The following is an 18101-nucleotide window of genomic DNA, read 5'->3' as shown; positions in this document are numbered from 1 at the left end:
TCTCACTGCCCTAACAGTAAAGAATCCTCTTCTATGTTGGTGGAAAAACCTTCTCTCCTCCAGACGCAAAGAATGCCTCCTTGTGCCCGTCACCTTCCTTGGTATAAACAGATCCTCAGCGAGATATTTGTATTGTCCCCTTATATACTTATACATGGTTATTAGATCGCCCCTCAGTCGTCTTTTTTCTAGACTAAATAATCCTAATTTCGCTAATCTATCTGGGTATTGTAGTTCTCCCATCCCCTTTATTAATTTTGTTGCCCTCCTTTGTACTCTCTCTAGTTCCATTATATCCTTCCTGAGCACCGGTGCCCAAAACTGGACACAGTACTCCATGTGCGTTCTAAATAGGGATTTGTACAGAGGCAGTATAATGCTCTCATCATGTGTATCCAGACCTCTTTTAATGCACCCCATGATCCTGTTTGCCTTGGCAGCTGCTGCCTGGCACTGGCTGCTCCAGGTAAGTTTATCATTAACTAGGATCCCCAAGTCCTTCTCCCTGTCAGATTTACCCAGTGGTTTCCCATTCAGTGTGTAATGGTGACATTGATTCCTTCTTCCCATGTGTATAACCTTACATTTATCATTGTTAAACCTCATCTGCCGCCTTTCAGTCCAACTTATCCAGATCCATCTGTAGCAGAATACTATCTTCTCTTGTATTAACTGCTTTACATAGTTTTGTATCATCTGCAAATATCGATATTTTACTGTGTAAACCTTCTACCAGATCATTAATGAATATGTTGAAGAGAACAGGTCCCAATACTGACCCCTGCGGTACCCCACTGGTCACAGCGACCCAGTTAGAGACTATACCATTTATAACCACCCTCTGCTTTCTATCACTAAGCCAGTTACTAACCCATTTACACAAATTTTCCCCCAGACCAAGCATTCTCATTTTGTGTACCAACCTCTTGTGCGGCACGGTATCAAACGCTTTGGAAAAATCGAGATATACCACGTCCAATGACTCACCGTGGTCCAGCCTATAGCTTACCTCTTCATAAAAACTGATTAGATTGGTTTGACAGGAGCGATTTCTCATAAACCCATGCTGATATGGAGTTAAACAGTTATTCTCATTGAGATAATCCAGAATAACATCCCTCAGAAACCCTTCAAATATTTTACCAACAATAGAGGTTAGACTTACTGGCCTATAATTTCCAGGTTCACTTTTAGAGCCCTTTTTGAATATTGGCACCACATTTGCTATGCGCCAATCCTGCGGAACAGACCCTGTCGCCATAGAGTCCCTAAAAATAAGAAATAATGGTTTATCTATTACATTACTTAGCTCTCTTAGTACTCGTGGGTGTATGCCATCCGGACCCGGAGATTTATCTATTTTAATCTTATTTAGCCGGTTTCGCACCTCTTCTTGGGTTAGATTGGTGACCCTTAATATAGTGTTTTCATTGTTTCTTGGGATTTCACCTAGCATTTCATTTTCCACCGTGAATACCGTGGAGAAGAAGGTGTTTAATATGTTAGCTTTTTCCTCGTCATCTACAACCATTCTTTCCTCACTATTTTTTAAGGGGCCTACATTTTCAGTTTTTATTCTTTTACTATTGATGTAGTTGAAGAACAGTTTGGGATTAGTTTTACTCTCCTTAGCAATGTGCTTCTCTGTTTCCTTTTTGGCAGCTTTAATTCGTTTTTTAGATAAAGTATTTTTCTCCCTATAGTTTTTTAGAGCTTCAATGGTGCCATCCTGCTTTAGTAGTGCAAATGCTTTCTTTTTACTGTTAATTCCCTGTCTTACTTCTTTGTTTAGCCACATTGGGTTTTTCCTATTTCTAGTCCTTTTATTCCCACAAGGTGTAAACCGCTTACACTGCCTATTAAGGATGTTCTTAAACATTTCCCAATTATAATCTGTATTCTTATTTCTGAGGATATTGTCCCAGTCTACCAGATTAAGGGCATCTCTAAGCTGGTCAAACTTTGCCTTCCTAAAGTTCAGTGTTTTTGTGACTCCCTGACAAGTCCCCCTAGTGAAAGACAGGTGAAACTGTACAATATTGTGGTCGCTATTTCCTAGATGCCCGACCACTTGCAGATTTGTTATTCTGTCAGGTCTATTAGATAGTATTAGGTCTAAAAGTGCTGCTCCTCTGGTTGGATTCTGCACCAATTGTGAAAGATAATTTTTCTTGGTTATTAGCAGAAACCAGTGGCAAAAGAGAAAGTTACCGTTAGGGCTGGGCTCTCTTACTCCAAGTGCCCCATAGCTGGAGTATATATTCTTTGGCTCCACTGAATTAAAAAAAATAAAATATCAATCATTAAATCTCTAGTGATCAATTTGAGTCTCGGCACATAGGTCTTTTGCACACAGAAGACACATGCATAGCTATAGAGGAAAGTGAGGAATCCATCAGGGCTTCATATATCACCACTATAATATATGATTACATTGCTAAATCAATGTCTGACCTTTTTCTGTGTTTATTGGTTGTCAGTGATATCACTCTGTGCAAAAATAACATCAAGCAAGACTCTGAAGTGTCACACAATGCTATTCTGACATTTGGATTTTAATATCTTTCATATTTACTTTTTGAGAAGATCATTGATTATATTTGCTGTCTGTTGTGGAGAGCAGTTTGAAAGAGCATCTTGTGCTCTGGTGGACCTGAATGGTGTGATTGGATTCAATTTGTAATGCTTTAATTTCCACTATGGTGGCACTATGGAAAAATTGAAAGCTTACTGCCAAATTTTGTTATTTCCTTAAAGGGGTTGTCAAAGCTTTTTTCCCATTCTGTGTGTGTGTACCTAAGCTGCAGAATGCTGACAGCTTGTAATATACTCCCTGTCAGCATTCTGCACTGTTGCCTAGATACCACACTTGGGGATGTAACCAGCTCCATCCTGATTGTGGAGGAGCTGCTCACATCCCGTCTAGTGTTTTCCTGTGTGGCAGAGACTGGACTTATCCTTACCACAGACACCACACCCTTAGTCTCTGCCAGACCCTCCCCCTGCCTCAGCCTCCCTCTGCCAGCACACAGTGACAGGACTAATCTGATTGGACTAAACAGTACAATCATCTGTCAGCAGGGACAGACAGAGAAATTGAAAATGGGGCAAAGAGCTGAGAGCTCCTTCCTCCACAGTTCAATCGCAGCAAAGACTGAAGATCAAGCCAGAACTTTAGGGTCACATGACACCCTCTCCTATCTCAGTAAGGGGAAAGTCTGTCTTTACTTAATACAGATTTTACCTCAGAATGGAGAATTTTGATAATGACTGATTAATTTTGACAGAAAAACAGCTTCTGATAAGACATGTTACAAAGTTTCTAATTTTCATGTGTGCTATTGATTTATGAAATAAAAATTAAAATGACGGTAACTCTTTAAATTTTCATGGGAGCATATCCTAAACAGAATATTTGTATACACATTTGCATTGTAATTTTATTTTTTCAATTTCTGTTACCTATAGTTTATTTTAAATTTGTGATTGGTCCCCCATTCATTTGTTAGGAGATCTGGTTACCAATGTAATCTTCCACTACAATCTATTTAGGGGTCTCACAACCATAATAAGGTTTTGTTGTCTCACTATTCTGTTTCCTGGTGACTCTGCGCTTGCGCGATCACAGCTACTATAGGGTAAAAAAGGGGTCACAGGACCACAAAGTATCACGTCACCTCAGAAATTGTGGAAGAGTGGCTGTATGTCGGCACCACTTAGCGTAAGTGGAGGACTATAAATAGGTTTAAACTCTTTACAGCAAAGATAGTGTCCCTGCCTTTGATGTGGTCTCTGATGGTGAGCCTGCATCTTTCCCCGCAGTTGATTAAATAAACTATCAAGTGCCACTAACAGCCTGCAAACTCGGCTTTGGGAAAATGGCCGCCGCGATCTCTAATGCGCACGCGCGGCATCCCGCGGCCATTTTCCTGAAGCCCCGTGCAGCAGAGCACTCGATCTGCGCACGCGCGGCCCCAGGAAGATGGCCGCCCCCACCGACGAAAGGGATGACAGCGCAGATCGCGCGCTGCTTGTTCACCACTACGCCACTACGCCACCAACGTAAAGCTGAGGAAGAACCAGCGATGTCACCACGCCCTCCCGACCTGACCAGCCTGATTGACAGGCGAAAACGGCGACTTTGGTAAGTTATTTCTCAGCATAGGTGGGGAATCGGGGTACACTACATACACTATAGGAACACACAGCGCAGGCCCTATTTAACAGTATTTATAGCTCAATCTCAAAAAACGGGGTGACAGGTTCCCTTTAATGTCCAAGTATAAATTTGGGATCTAACATACGCAACCCCAATCTTCATGATTTTGCTGTTACAGATAAGCGCGTTAGATCTTTGTGCTGAAGTTGCTCACAGAAGAGAAGACTTACATGGTAAGCTATTTAGCAGTCCCAAGACTGGCTTTTAGATTTGTAGATACCCTAATATCTAGGGCTGTGGTCTGGTGACCACACAGGAGGGGTCCTATTTATGTCATTAATCATTTCTTTGTCATTTTCTACATTTAACTTTCCAGCACTTTGAGTTCTGCCTTTGATTCTTTCCTTTAACGAAATCAAATAGTTGCATCCTATGTGGTCATAAAAAGCAAAGATATTAGAAAATGCTTTCAGATTTGGAAGTCACACCACTAGGCATTCCTTTCTGCCTGACTTGCTGTCCACTGCCTGTTGTCAAGTGCAATCCACTTGTATCAGCCGATTACATGAAGTCAGGAAGGGTCTTTGGCTCTTTGCTCCTGCCCTCTGGTCTGTCAAAGTGCATACAGACGTAACAGAGAGACGGCTTTTGGTTGATGATATGAAATATCAGGAAGGCAGGAAGTGAGGAAAATTAAGTGCCAGTACCTAGGGTTGGGCGACTTTTACTTTTATAGGATCGGGTCGGGTCTCACGAAACCCGACTTTTTCAAAAGTCGGGTCGAGTGAAATCGGCCGATCCTATAAAAAAGTCGGGGTCGGCCGAAACACGAAACCCAATGCAGTGCATTGGGTTTCCAATGGTTCCCAGGGTCTGAAGGAGAGGAAACTCTCCTTCAGGCCCTGAGATCCATATTTAAGTGTAAAATAAAGAATTAAAATAAAAAATATTGCTATACTCACCCTCTGACGCGCCCTGGTACTAACCGGCAGCCTTCCTTCCTTAGAATCAGCGCGTGAAGGGCCTTAGATGACTTCGCGGCTTGTGATTGGTCGCGCGAGCGGTCACATGGGCGGTCGCGCGACCAATCACAAGCCGCGACGTAATAGGAATATACTCACCCTCGGACGCGCCCTGCTTCTTTCCGGCAGCCTTCCTTCCTAAGAATCAGCGCTTGAAGGACCTTCGGTGACGTCGCGGCTTGTGATTGGTCGCGCGAGTGGTCACATGGGCGGTCGCGCGACCAATCACAAGCCGCGACGTCATCTAAGGCCCTTCACGCGCTGATTCTAAGGAAGGAAGGCTGCCGGTTAGTACCAGGGCGCGTCAGAGGGTGAGTATAGCAATATTTTTTATTTTAATTCTTTATTTTACACTTAAATATGGATTTCGATACTGATTTCCGATATTGCAAACATATCGGAACTCGGTATCGGAATTCCGATACCAGATTCAGAAGATCGCCGACCTCATGGCCGACCCCACACAGGGGTCGGGTCAGGTTTCATGAAACCCGACTTTGCCAAAAGTCGGCGACTTCTGAAAATGGCCGACCCGTTTCGCTCAACCCTACCAGTACCTATAGTGCTGGAAAAATGTTTAACAAAGAGGAATCACCAGTCAAATAGAGTGCTTTGGAAGTTACCGAGCATGAGAATTAGGACAGATTCTTGACATATGAAAGTATTATGTGCACTAAAAGCAGCATTAACTGTGGGAAACAAGCCGCAGCAAGGCTTTTCTCCAAGTTTTATGCCAAAGGACAGGTATGCAAAAAATTTGCTTCTGTTCTTTTTCTTTAAAGCAGTAATCCAGAGGAAAGTTAACAACAGCCTCTCTAGATACAGAGTCGTAACACTGTCTAGCGGGGGTTGAAATCCACAAAGCACCAACTCGGCAATCATCCAGGATAAAGAATGGAAGTATTATTTGGCATCCAGATCACCTTCCAGAAATAAAATGTGCGACTGATAGAACGCTTTGTGATTCTAAAAACACCTCCTGAATTGGTTAATATCCTTCAACCTTTGCCCAGGTGATAACAGTTCTGCAAATCTCAGTTCAATATTATGTCACGAATGCAAAATTAATATGAATTCAACGCTATAGGTTTATATCAGCACAAAGACTAAATCTAAACACTGGGGCCGATCTGCAATGTTTCCAAAAAGCAAAAGGAGTAAGGAGAAGAAAAACAATTTTTTTCTTTAGAATTGTATTCCAAGAATGTTTCCATTGTGAATACAGTATGTAAAGGTTCTCCTGCTGCTTAGAGCTGGTTCCTTCACACACAACACAAAGGGAGAGAGTGATGTTTGGCATTATCATATTAAAAAAAACTGCAAAAATGTCTGTTTGTTATTTATGCTGTGATTGTGGGGTGCATTTAATTTAAAGGGAATCTGTAACCAGGTTTTTGCCACTTAATCTCTTGGCACCATAATGTAAAGACAGGGACTTTGATTCCAGCAATGTGTCACTTGCTGGCCTGTTTGCTTTAGTTGTTATACTATTATTGTTTTATCAGCAGGAGATTATCACTAGATGGACTAGTAAACCTGCTGCCATGTAGTCCAACCACGCCCCAAACACTGATTGGCATCTTTATGCCTATACACAGCGTGCACAGAAAGTTACCAATCAGTGGTGTGGGCGGGGTTATACAGAGCTCAACATTCAGAGAACTGGGAGATCAACAGCAGAGAAAAGTGATTATATGAAAACTACAGCACACAGCAAAATAAGTGACACATCGCTGGAATCAGGGTCTATGTGCCTATGTTTTGCTGCTCTTGATGGGTCAGCGAAAACCTGGTGTCTGAAGAGATAGTTCAATTACATTTTCACAGCACTGTGCCCATAAAAAATTACAAAAATAATAAAAAATTAAAAACTGCAGACATGGAATCAAATGCAAAAATTCTTCAGGGAGATGGTAGAATGAGTTTTTTTTTTCATACCTCTGTCTGTAATTTTTTTTCTTTATGTTAAAATCCAATAAAAAATGTAAAAAAAAAAGAAATACCGTATATGCAGCCACACACTCCAGTCCCGAGTGCTGACGACAGTGCCAGGTATTGATGCGAGAGACCCATGCGAGTTTCTCACATTGCACATGCAACTGTGGCCCCGGCCTAACAGTCATATTTGGCCCAGTGCATGTTAGCAGTAGATTGCCCCTATTAACAGTGCAATGTCAATTCAGGAGAGCACTAGGAAGCACAAATAGTAAGAAACTTGACTATAGGGACCGATTTGAATTTTTTTTATTTTCATCTATTAAAAAAGTTTACATTTCAAACACCCAAAGGAGATTGAAAAAAACATACCATATATACTCGAGTATAAGCCGAGATTTTCAGCCCCCAAAAAATGAGCTGAAAGTGCCCCTCTCGGCTTATACTCGAGTCATGGAAGGTGGGGGGTCGACGGGTGAGGAAGAACGACGCCTGTCAAATATTCACCTGCTCCCAGCGCTCCTGGTGTGGTCCCCGCATGTCCCACGGTCTTCGGGCATTGCAGCTTCTTCCCCTGTTCAGCGGTCACTGGTACCACTCATTAAAGCTATGAATATGCACTCCACTCCCATAGGGGTGGAGCCGCATATTCATTACTGTAATGAGCGGTAACGGTGACCGCTCACTACAGGAAGAAGCTGCCACTCCCAGAGACGTGGGACATGCGGGGACCGCGCCAGGAGTGCCGGGAGCAGGTGAGTATTTCATATTCACCTTACCAGGTTCTACCGCCGCCTCATCTTCCGCATCCTCTGCAGTGACTGTTCAGGTCAGAGGGCGCGATGATGTATTAGTGTGCGCGCCGCCCTCTGCCTGAACAGTCAGTGCGGAGAGACTGGAAGCTGAGGAGCAGCGGGAAGCGACGAGAGGTGAGTATGTCATTTTTTTTTTTTTTAGTGCAGCAGCTTTATATGTGGCACAATGCTATACGGATCGTCTATGGGGCTGTAAAGAACTGCATGGAGCATTATATGTGACATCTATGGGGCCATAACTGCATGGAGCATTATATGGGGCATCTACGGGGCCATAACTGCATGGAGCATTATATAGAGCATCTATGGGGCCATAAAGAACTGCATGGAGCATTATATGGAGCATCTATGGGGCCATAAAGAACTGCATGGAGCATTATATGGGGCATCTATGGGATCATAACTGCATGGAGCATTATATGGGGCATCTATGGGATCATAACTGCATGGAGCATTATATGGGGCATCTATGGGGCCATAAACAACTGCATGGAGCATTATATGGGGCATCTATGGGGCCATAAAGAACTGCATGGAGCATTATATGGGGCATCTATGGGGCCATAAGTGAATGGAGCATTATATGGGGCATCTTATGGGGCCATAAAGAACTGCATGGAGCATTATATGGGGCATATTTGTATATGGAGCATCTTATGAGGCCATAATGAACAGTACGGAGCATTATATGGGGCTCCTGATTCAATATGGATATTCAAAAACACTTAACCTACTGATGTCTCAATTAATTTTACTTTTATTGGTATCTATTTTTATTTTTGACATTTACTGGTAGCTGCTGCATTTTCCACCCTAGGCTTATACTCAATATAGTCAATAAGTTTTCCCAGTTTTTTGTTGCTAAATTAGGGGGGTCGGCTTACACTCGAGTATATACAGTATATTATATATCAATCAAAGCTCAATCATCCAGATCTCTAGCCATTTGGACCACCAAAATGTTCTATAGTGATATCTTATTTTGGCACAGAAGAACATTGGTGGTCTGCGACTTGTGTGCATCATACAGACTTAAAATGTTTTGTGTTATATCAAAGCTATTTAAGATTAGTTATCAATGTAATTTTCTGTGGTTTAATATAAAAAGTCATTAGTAAATCTGCTTATCTAAAATTCTTAATATTACCATTTTTCTAAAATGGATCCTCAGCTTACGCTAGTGTAATGTGATATTGGACATGCTTTATGAAATGATTATAGTGAACCGCAGGGGTTTTATGTTGTGCGTCCATAATTGGGACTATAAAATGCAGTCAAACCAAGACTGATTTACACGGGGACATTTCTGCCTGTAACGAGCTGATTGGTGCTCATTTAAAGGCTCTTTACCATGGACCAATGTAAGCCGTATTGGGATAAATAATCAATAATACAGTTTTTCATGTTGCGACAGCATGTTCCCAGCTTACATTAGTAGCAATGATTTTTCCAATGTGCCAAACTTTTGCATTTTTAACTGATTGCTGCTTGTTAGTGCTGAGCGAACGCGCTTGGAAGAGGTGCTATATGAGCATGCTCGGGAGCTAACCGGGTGTCCTCGGCATGCTTGAATAATATGTTCGAGTCCCCGCGGCTGCATGTCTCATGACTGTTCAACAGCCACAACAAATGCAGGGATTGGCTAACAAACAGGCAATCCCTGCAGATGTTGCGGCTGTCGAACAGCCACGAGGCATGCAGCCGCGGGGACTTGAACATATTATTCAAGCACGCCGAAGACACCCGGTTAGCTCCCGAGCATGGACGGATATCACCTTATCAGAGCACGTTCACTTATCAATAGTGATGAGCGAGTGTACTCGTTGCTCGGGTTTTCCCTAGCATGCTCGGGTGACCTCCGAGTATTTGTGAGTGCTTGGAGATTTAGTTTTCATCACCGCAGCTGAATGATTTACAGCTACTAGCCAGGCGGAGTACATGTGGGGGTCGCCTGGTTGCTAGGGAAACCCCACATGTACTCAAGCTGGCTAGCAGCTGTAAATCATTCAGCTGCGGTGATGAAAACTAAATCTCCGAGCAGTTACAAATACTCGGAGGCCACCCAAGCAATGAGTACACTCGCTCATCACTACTGCTCGTGAACCAATGTTCGGTGGCAATAATTCTTATGAACCATCGTTCGGATCAATGCATTTATAATGGCCTTAAGGCTTTGCGAAAGTGCCCTACGGGTTTGATATAATATGTCATAAAGAAAAGATAGATATTCACATCAGGTCACCAACTCAGGTAATAAATCATTGATCAGTGTGGTGCACGGAAAAGACCTTGGGCTGATTCCTAGGTTAACAGTACGTGAAGGAAAATGAGGTACTCCAGCTACCGCAGAAGAAACTATATTAACATCTTTTATTGATATACTCTAAAAGATAGAAGGTTAAAAACAGTAATGCTTTGCCTATGCGTTTCAAGCGTTAAAAGCTCTTAGTCATAGCCAAGAGATTTCAAAGCTCGAAACGCGTAGGAAAAGTGTTTCTATTTTCAATCTTCAAATTTTCTGAAAATATCAATAAAAGATGCTTTTATATATATTTTTTGACATAATATGCAACGGACATAAAAAGTAAATTTCAACAGTATAGGCATTTAGATCCCGATTCATCAAAATCGAGGTTGTTTACTCTAGATGATCAGGAGCATTGCTGGAATCATGAGGGCCCGATTCATTAAGAGGTACATGCCTCTTAATGACTTAGGTGAGTCTGAAAAGTCGTGTGCGCCTCTGTGCACCTCACCACAAATCTTATTACAATCAGGGACCTAATAAATTAGATTAGCAGTAGTGATGAGCGAGTATGCTCGTTACTTGGGTTTCTCCGAGCATGCTCTAGTGGTCTCCGAGTATTTATAGCGTGCTTGGAGATTATATTTGAGTTGCCGAAGCTGCATGATTTGCAGCTGCTAGACAGCCTGAATACATGTGGGGATTCCCTAACAAGTAAGGAATCCCCACATGTATTCAGGCTGTCTTGCAGCCGTAAATCATGCAGCTGCGACAACTCAAACATAATCTCCGAGCACTTACAAATACTCAGAGAACACCGGAGCATGCTCGGAAAACCCGAGTAACGAGCACACTCGCTCATCACTATTTAGCAGGTGTCAACAAACCCCGTCGCTCCCCTGTCCCACCATATCTCTGTCCATTTTGCCGGAGATGGCTGAAACTGGCATAAAAATGCCAAATGTCGCAACATTTTTGTGCAGATTCAAAGCAGTTTAAGCCAGATTTCTGGTATAAATCGCTTTAATAATTCTGGTGTAACCGCTTTGATTAATTGGACCGAATATTAATAAGGCTTATAGTTATTTAATTCTCTGATATTGTCACCAGTGGCCTCAATTAAGGGACAAAACTTCTTATGAAATATTACCTTAATTACAAAACCACTACAATAGTCTACCTGTTATTGTGCGGTATAACGCCCCAGTGTTCTACCTGAATAGACCTACAGAGTAATTTATACCAGCTGCCAAAGGACATCTTGGGAAATCCGGCAGTAGTTTGTCTGTAACTCATCATTATAAATGTCCACGATGTTGTAGATATTGTTTGCATAGCTCTGTTTTTCCATTACACAGACAATGCACCTTGGGGTGATTTTTAGTTTCTATTATTACCTTTTTCCTGTTCTTTTTGTCGTATAGTTTTAAGACTCAATTCGTGCCACATCGGTGTTGCACTCAGTGATGATAAAGGGAAAATCTCATGAATTATACACTGGACTTTAATACCCAAAAGTAGGTCATCACTGTGTCCTTTCACCATACATCTGGCCAGTGTCACCATACTTCAGCCACGAATCCATGATTGTATGGAAAAGCCAAGTCCAATATCTTCTCAATACTCTAGCGTATATTATAAAGTATCCTTAAGAATCCTTCTTATGTAGTGGGAATGACTGGCAGACGTGTGCAACCATATAGTCGTACAGTTGTCTGTCCTGGGCTCTGGTGTATATGACAACTGGTCCACAAATGGTCTTGGAGAAGGTCATTGCCACATGTGATGGTTAAAGGATGCATCTCCGCCATTTCTTGTCCTTTGTTACAAATTACAATATAATTTAGATGTAAGGATACATAGATATAATAATCATAGTGTCCATCTTATGGGAAGTCGTTGAACTGGCAACTATATTCTGTATCTACTCAAGCCTACAACCTGCAGTAACTATCGTTTGACCAAACCACTGCACGACCGCCTACTGTATTCTCACCCATCCCTTGTAGATTGTGAGCCCTCGCGGGAAGGGTCCTCTCTCCTCCTGTACCAGTTGTGACTTGTATTGTTTAAGATTATTGTACTTGTTTGTATTATGTATACCCCTTCTCACATTTAAAGCGCCATGGAATAAATGGTGCTATAATAATAAATAATAATAATAAAGTGTGGCCTTTGTCGGAAATATGTATGGGTCTGTGTGTGGCAAAACACAACTATAAGGCTTCTCACCGACACATAGTTTACCGCCCTAATACCAGACTGTCCAAAGGTTACATTATATGAATGATAAAATGGACCCGTTTTATGGCCATGAAAATATAGGTGTAAAATCGGTCCATTTCGCCGTCAGTATTACCGACTTGGATCCTGACCCAAACACAGGTCTGATCATGTCTGTCCATTTGGCATTAGACGTTCTGTCTGAGCCGATATTGTACTTGGGAGCTGTAGACAGTTAAATAGTGACACCTTGAAGACTACTGAAATATTCCTTCGAGGGCAGAAAGCGGTGTAATCGGGCAATGGTTAATCGTTACAGAATATATTGGTGCTTTCATATTAATGTCTACATAATTGAGAATTCACCTGAGTGCAATAAGAATGGAAATATAGAAGATTTCCAACCGAATGAGTTGTTTGATTTGAGAAATATTCGAGCTGTCCTGGCATGATACTAATCCGTGTACGTACCACACCGACCAATCAGTTCTGAACATAACACTGGATGAAAATGTAACAAAGCCACCAGAACGTGAAACGTGTGTGTATGTAAGTCAGGCTTACACTGAGCCTGGAAAAAAAAACTCTAATTTACGGGATGTAGCAGAATGAATTAATAAATCGAAATTCAATGAACCATGTAACTTTCTGGAGCAAAGTCACGGTTTTACATGGAATTAAAGCTGCAATTTCCACGGTGGAATAAATGCGCCTTTTTAAGGACTAAACGCCTTGTCCCCTTTTCACACATTTAGACGTAGCAGAGCTGTATTTATTACTGAAATAATTTATTTATAGGACCAATTTATCCCTGAGGGTGGCAGTTCTATCACAGGAAAGTAGCATGCACCGCTAATCTTATTCTTACAGTGAAAGCGATGGAACCAAGGCGAGAACCCCGATGAACCCCGGTACACGTGTTTGTGTATATTTTTCTAGATTGCTACTACTCTAACTTTATGTATGGGTAATAAAAGAAAGGTCAGCTCTCGGGTATTCATCTTCGATATGGTAAACTGCAAATATATATGAACACAAGATTATATATATACTGTATACACACATATACTGTATAAATATATACTGCTTTCCATTCCGAAAATGACTACCCGAGGTCTGACCTTTCTTTTATTACCATACATAAAGTTGGAAGAGATGCAGATGCTCCTGTTTAATATTACACGTCCCACTAGTCCGCTGCTGTTAGTGGAAACTTGAAAAAATAATTTTCTTGGGCTTTTATCAAGATGTGCTAATGGGTCATGAGATTTGGATAAAACAAACCAGATAACAACGCTACATGAAAGCATCTCTCCCATGCCATCCACAATGGCCCATCACTGGACATCGTCTCCTCTGGGCAGCAATACATTTACTCTAAGGGCTAATTCTACCCTAAAGGACAATTCGTATTTTTCTTCAATGTTACGGACGCAATGTCTCGTATGTGCCCCGGTTAGATTAGGACTTGTGGTCGTAAAACGAAAGACAAAATACAACTGCTACCCTAGCCCTAAGAACTGGTCCCTAACAGTACGTGCACACGTTGACATACATTTTTGCATCTCTTGGTAGGAAAAATGCACCAAAATCGCGCATTTTTGCTGCGTTTTTGCCCCACGTTTTTTATTGATTTGAGTGAAGTCAATGTTGAAAAAACGCACAGAGAATTGAAATGCTGCAGATTATTTTTTGCAATAGTATCAAAAAAGTATCCTCACTAGATGCAAAGAGGTCTTTTCCAAAGATAGAAAGAGAATACCCGAATAATTGCATCTAAACTACTGGACAAAACTTATATAGTTCTACGCTAGTTTAAATAGGAACATATAGACAAAAAAACGTATATTGAACAAAGTAGAAAATGTATTAACAATCGCAACAAAGCAAAACAAAAATTATTTAAAAAGTAGCCATGAGTGCCTGAAAGGAGCCAAAATAGATCTCAGTGGCTCCACCCTGGGAAAACAAGCAAGGCAGGTACAAGCACAACTAAATGGCAAGGAATGGCGATGTTATACTAAGTGTCTGTGACATAGACAAACTAATGCATCCGGAAACAATTGGTAATCCATGTCAATGGCAAAACATAATTACAGTCACATGACATGAGGATGAAGGTTTCAGGATTAGATAGTGCAAAAAGACGCCAATGCTGCCCGAAAAAGGATTGAAAAAACCTTAAATGATAGTGAAAAGTTGCCTTACCTAAACTCAGATGGTGGTGCCACTTCCCCGACGCGCGTTTCGGCGGCGTGACTTCGTCAGGGGGAGTCAGATTATTTTTTGCACCAAATCTGCAGGTCGAAAATACTCACCATGTGCATGACACCAGGTTTTTCACTCACTTTGCTGGCGACAGTTTTTGCCACAAATCCGCGCAGAAAAAAAAAAACGTGACAAAAACGCACCTAATCAGCCATGTGTGCACACAGCCTACAGGTGAAACTTCTAATGATAACAGAAATACAACAGCAACATGTAAATTTATATTTCACTCTTAAGGTAATAGTATTGTTTAAATGATACAACAGAGATGAATTTGCATTGTTTCTTCATCGGGGACTAGACGTTCTTTGAGTTAAAAAAAACAAACAAAAACCTGCAGTCCTATGTAAAACTACACATTACAATAAGATGTTCCAGATTGTGCAAATCTAGGTACCCAGTGACCCCATCTTCTAGCACATCCCAGGTCTCTCACCTCTCCAGGCAGGTATGGGGCAGGGCTGCTAATCCTTTACACATTTTGGCTTCTGGAAAGTGAGTCTGGTCCTGGAAAAGTGACAGGGGAAATCTTCTTTCTTAGAAGTAGCAGCTGATTTTTGTCAGGCAGCTGTTTCTGGCTTTCTGCTTCTCTCTGGCAGTCTGGTGGAGCTTTGACAGCAGCACTCTCTACTTCTCTCACTCTGAAGCAGTCTCTTACTAGCAGAAGTATATAGAGGATTAACCCTGGAAGCGAGCCAGCCCCTCATCCAATGACATCCTCCCTTACAGCACAGGCTGCACCACGCTCGGATCTTCGCTTTCCTCAGGGTTCGAGGGTCTGCAGACCCTGGAAGGATGAGAATGTGGATGGATTTTCTTCTAATACAGAATTTTAAGTTTTATTTCAACGTTAGGTATTTTTAGGTTTAGTCGCGTCTTATTATATTTTGTGTGTGGCAATATCGATAACACTTTTACTTAGCTGACATCATCAATAATCTTTTGCGGTATTGTACAACTCTGGAGTTGGTTGCAAAAACTACTTGCCAACTTTGGTTGGACCATGGCGGGTCTCAGACTGAAAGCTTTTGTGCGGCTTGTCGTGAACTCGCTGTCCTCGACAAGTCAAATCACGGAAATGTGCAGCGCATGAGAATCCCGTACATCAAGGTTGCAAAGTCGTGTGTGACTTGTGACCAACAATCCAGCACAACCACATTGACACAAATTATTAAGAATAATGTTGCCGTGCATGACATGAGAGGCATGACATTGCTTAGATCATAGGCTTCATAAGTAGAGATAAGCACATTTTTCAAAATTCGGTTCCGATTATGATGGGCGGCGAATATTATTTTTTGCAATATTCGCCAAACACAACCAACCGTCGTTGGAGTCAATGGGAGTAGAAATTAAATAATATGTTAAGAACTGATCATCAAATGTAAATTTGGCACGAATAGAGTACCAATATGGCACCAATATGGCAAATTCAGATTCAGCAACCGATTTCTAACATATTTGCTCAACTCTATTTTAAAGCAACTTTTGTGGCATATCTGATGCTTAGACTTACGCTAATTTAAAGAATTGGGTTGCCCAGTTCTGTTATGTTCACGCTGAGCTTTTGAGTTTCCGGAGCAGATACACTTAAAAATTATTTTCAAAAAGCTCTAGAACATCTTTTGCTAGAGTCGTCCTACTCATTTATAGTGAATATACAGCCATTTCCCTGTTTCTTTCTGTTCGGACAGATGATAACCCTGTAGCCGATCAATAAGCCGCTATTTAAAGTAAGAAATACAGATACATTACTTTGAGCCAAATGACAAACTCAATTTTGCTACCTCTGGCAAACTCAACTCAGCTGCAGATGTAGTAAGAAAACTCCCATTAATGCTTACAATGTTAAAATATTATATTCTGCCTGTATCCCCATTGTGTCCCTTCAGTCCCAGTGCGTTCCAATAAAACATCGGATTGATGTTATTCTATGAGGTCGTGCACTTATCAGATTTTCTTCCTCGGACTGAGCGGGTCAAAGGAAAAAACTCTCTGTTTGATCTGATATTCGAATCAGACTTGACCCTGCAAGTCAACGAGTGTATGAAAACCATCGGTCTGCACTTGGATAACATCTGAGTGCAGTTCGATTTCCACAGACTGACAGAATGGAGAAGATCCATCTTCTACTCAACTGCGAAAACCAGATCACACTATCACATGGATCACGAGTTTGATCAGAGTGTGATTTGCATAACTGACCCAAATCTCTAGGATAAAAGAATACACAGTCGCCTGCACCTAGCCTTAATGAGGATAAACTGCAATATCAGACCCAGTTTATGAACAAAGTGGAACTGTGTCTAAAAAGATTTTTCTTACAACTTTCCCCTATACTTATCCTTGCTACATAAAGTGCCAGATGATATAAAAAAAAAAAAAAATTGCCGAAAGAGGACCCTTGACGTGGGTTGAGAACTGGCGTATTCCGGCTAAAGTATCAACCAATATCTCATATCTACAAAATTAGACCTATGGGCGTCACTAATAGGCTGTAAGCCAGACTGTACGACATGTGTGTGACCAGCGCCCTATGCAAGCCTTGTTTGCATGCAAATTTAGGACTAAGCACTCTCCCCCGCCATGAATTGGTAGATTGTGAGTGGTTGTTCATTTTGCATCTCGGTCGACATCTTTATCAAGGGGGTCTGCTGTATCCTGTAAGAGCATTAGTTTCTGGGCAGGTAAATACAGCTCTATACCTAGTAGGATATACTGACGAAGGAGTCTTGATCCGAAACGCGCGTCGGGGCGCATCTGCCCGCATTCACCACACTATTCAGGTAACCATTCCTCCATGATTTACATGTTGTGACCTTGAATTATGCAGCTGCAGGTCACGATATGGACGGGTCTCACATAGTGTAATGGGTATTATCTAGATATACGACCTATGCGTACTTACCGTTGCATTGTAACATTCATTCACTTATGTGAGTCTGCAGATATTTTTTCTGCTCCTTCTCCTTACATTCTTTTGGTTGCCTGTCACGTATTTGTACACCCAGATCATCTCATGTACATTTATATGCCCCTTTATCATATACATTTTTACGGGTCATATATTATTGACACATGTCATCTTATTTGTATTATGTACATCTGAGTGTAAATATATTTATGGCTGATTTATGTGGTGTTTTTGTGGGCTGATACACATTGTGTGTGGTTAGCGCCACATTGCCATTTTTTCTTTCTCTTTTTGTCCCTATTTATTACCAATAAAATTAATTTTTGGATTACTTTATACATTATCATGTGTTTATTTTAATTGTATATATTTTTTTGACCTTTGTAGTTCGGTTTTTTCTTTTTCTTGTGTTCTCTGTATTTGCCAAATGGTCTGCCATTCATTTCTTTACCCTCCATCAAGCTTTGTGGTATATGACAATCTTCACGTTTTCCCTTACATTGCTTGTGAAGTGTGTAAT

General features: G+C 41.3%; 1 protein-coding gene across 1 annotated transcript in view; it reads right to left on the bottom strand.

Moving 5' to 3' along the window:
* Nucleotides 1-15310, bottom strand: part of LOC138648002 (regulator of G-protein signaling 5-like) — a 152776-nt gene extending 137466 nt beyond the window's left edge. Inside the window, exon 1 of the mRNA XM_069737448.1 lies at nucleotides 15104-15310. Within this exon, the coding sequence (XP_069593549.1) occupies nucleotides 15104-15147 (44 nt within the window). The 5' untranslated portion in view covers nucleotides 15148-15310. The remainder of the gene's footprint in view (nucleotides 1-15103) is intronic.
* Nucleotides 15311-18101: the final 2791 nt, after the last annotated feature.

Source organism: Ranitomeya imitator, chromosome 8, assembly GCF_032444005.1.
Source record: "Ranitomeya imitator isolate aRanImi1 chromosome 8, aRanImi1.pri, whole genome shotgun sequence".
Taxonomy (NCBI): Eukaryota; Metazoa; Chordata; class Amphibia; order Anura; family Dendrobatidae; genus Ranitomeya; species Ranitomeya imitator.
The sequence above is the reverse complement of the archived record's forward strand: the minus strand, read 5'-3'. Positions and strand labels throughout refer to the sequence as shown.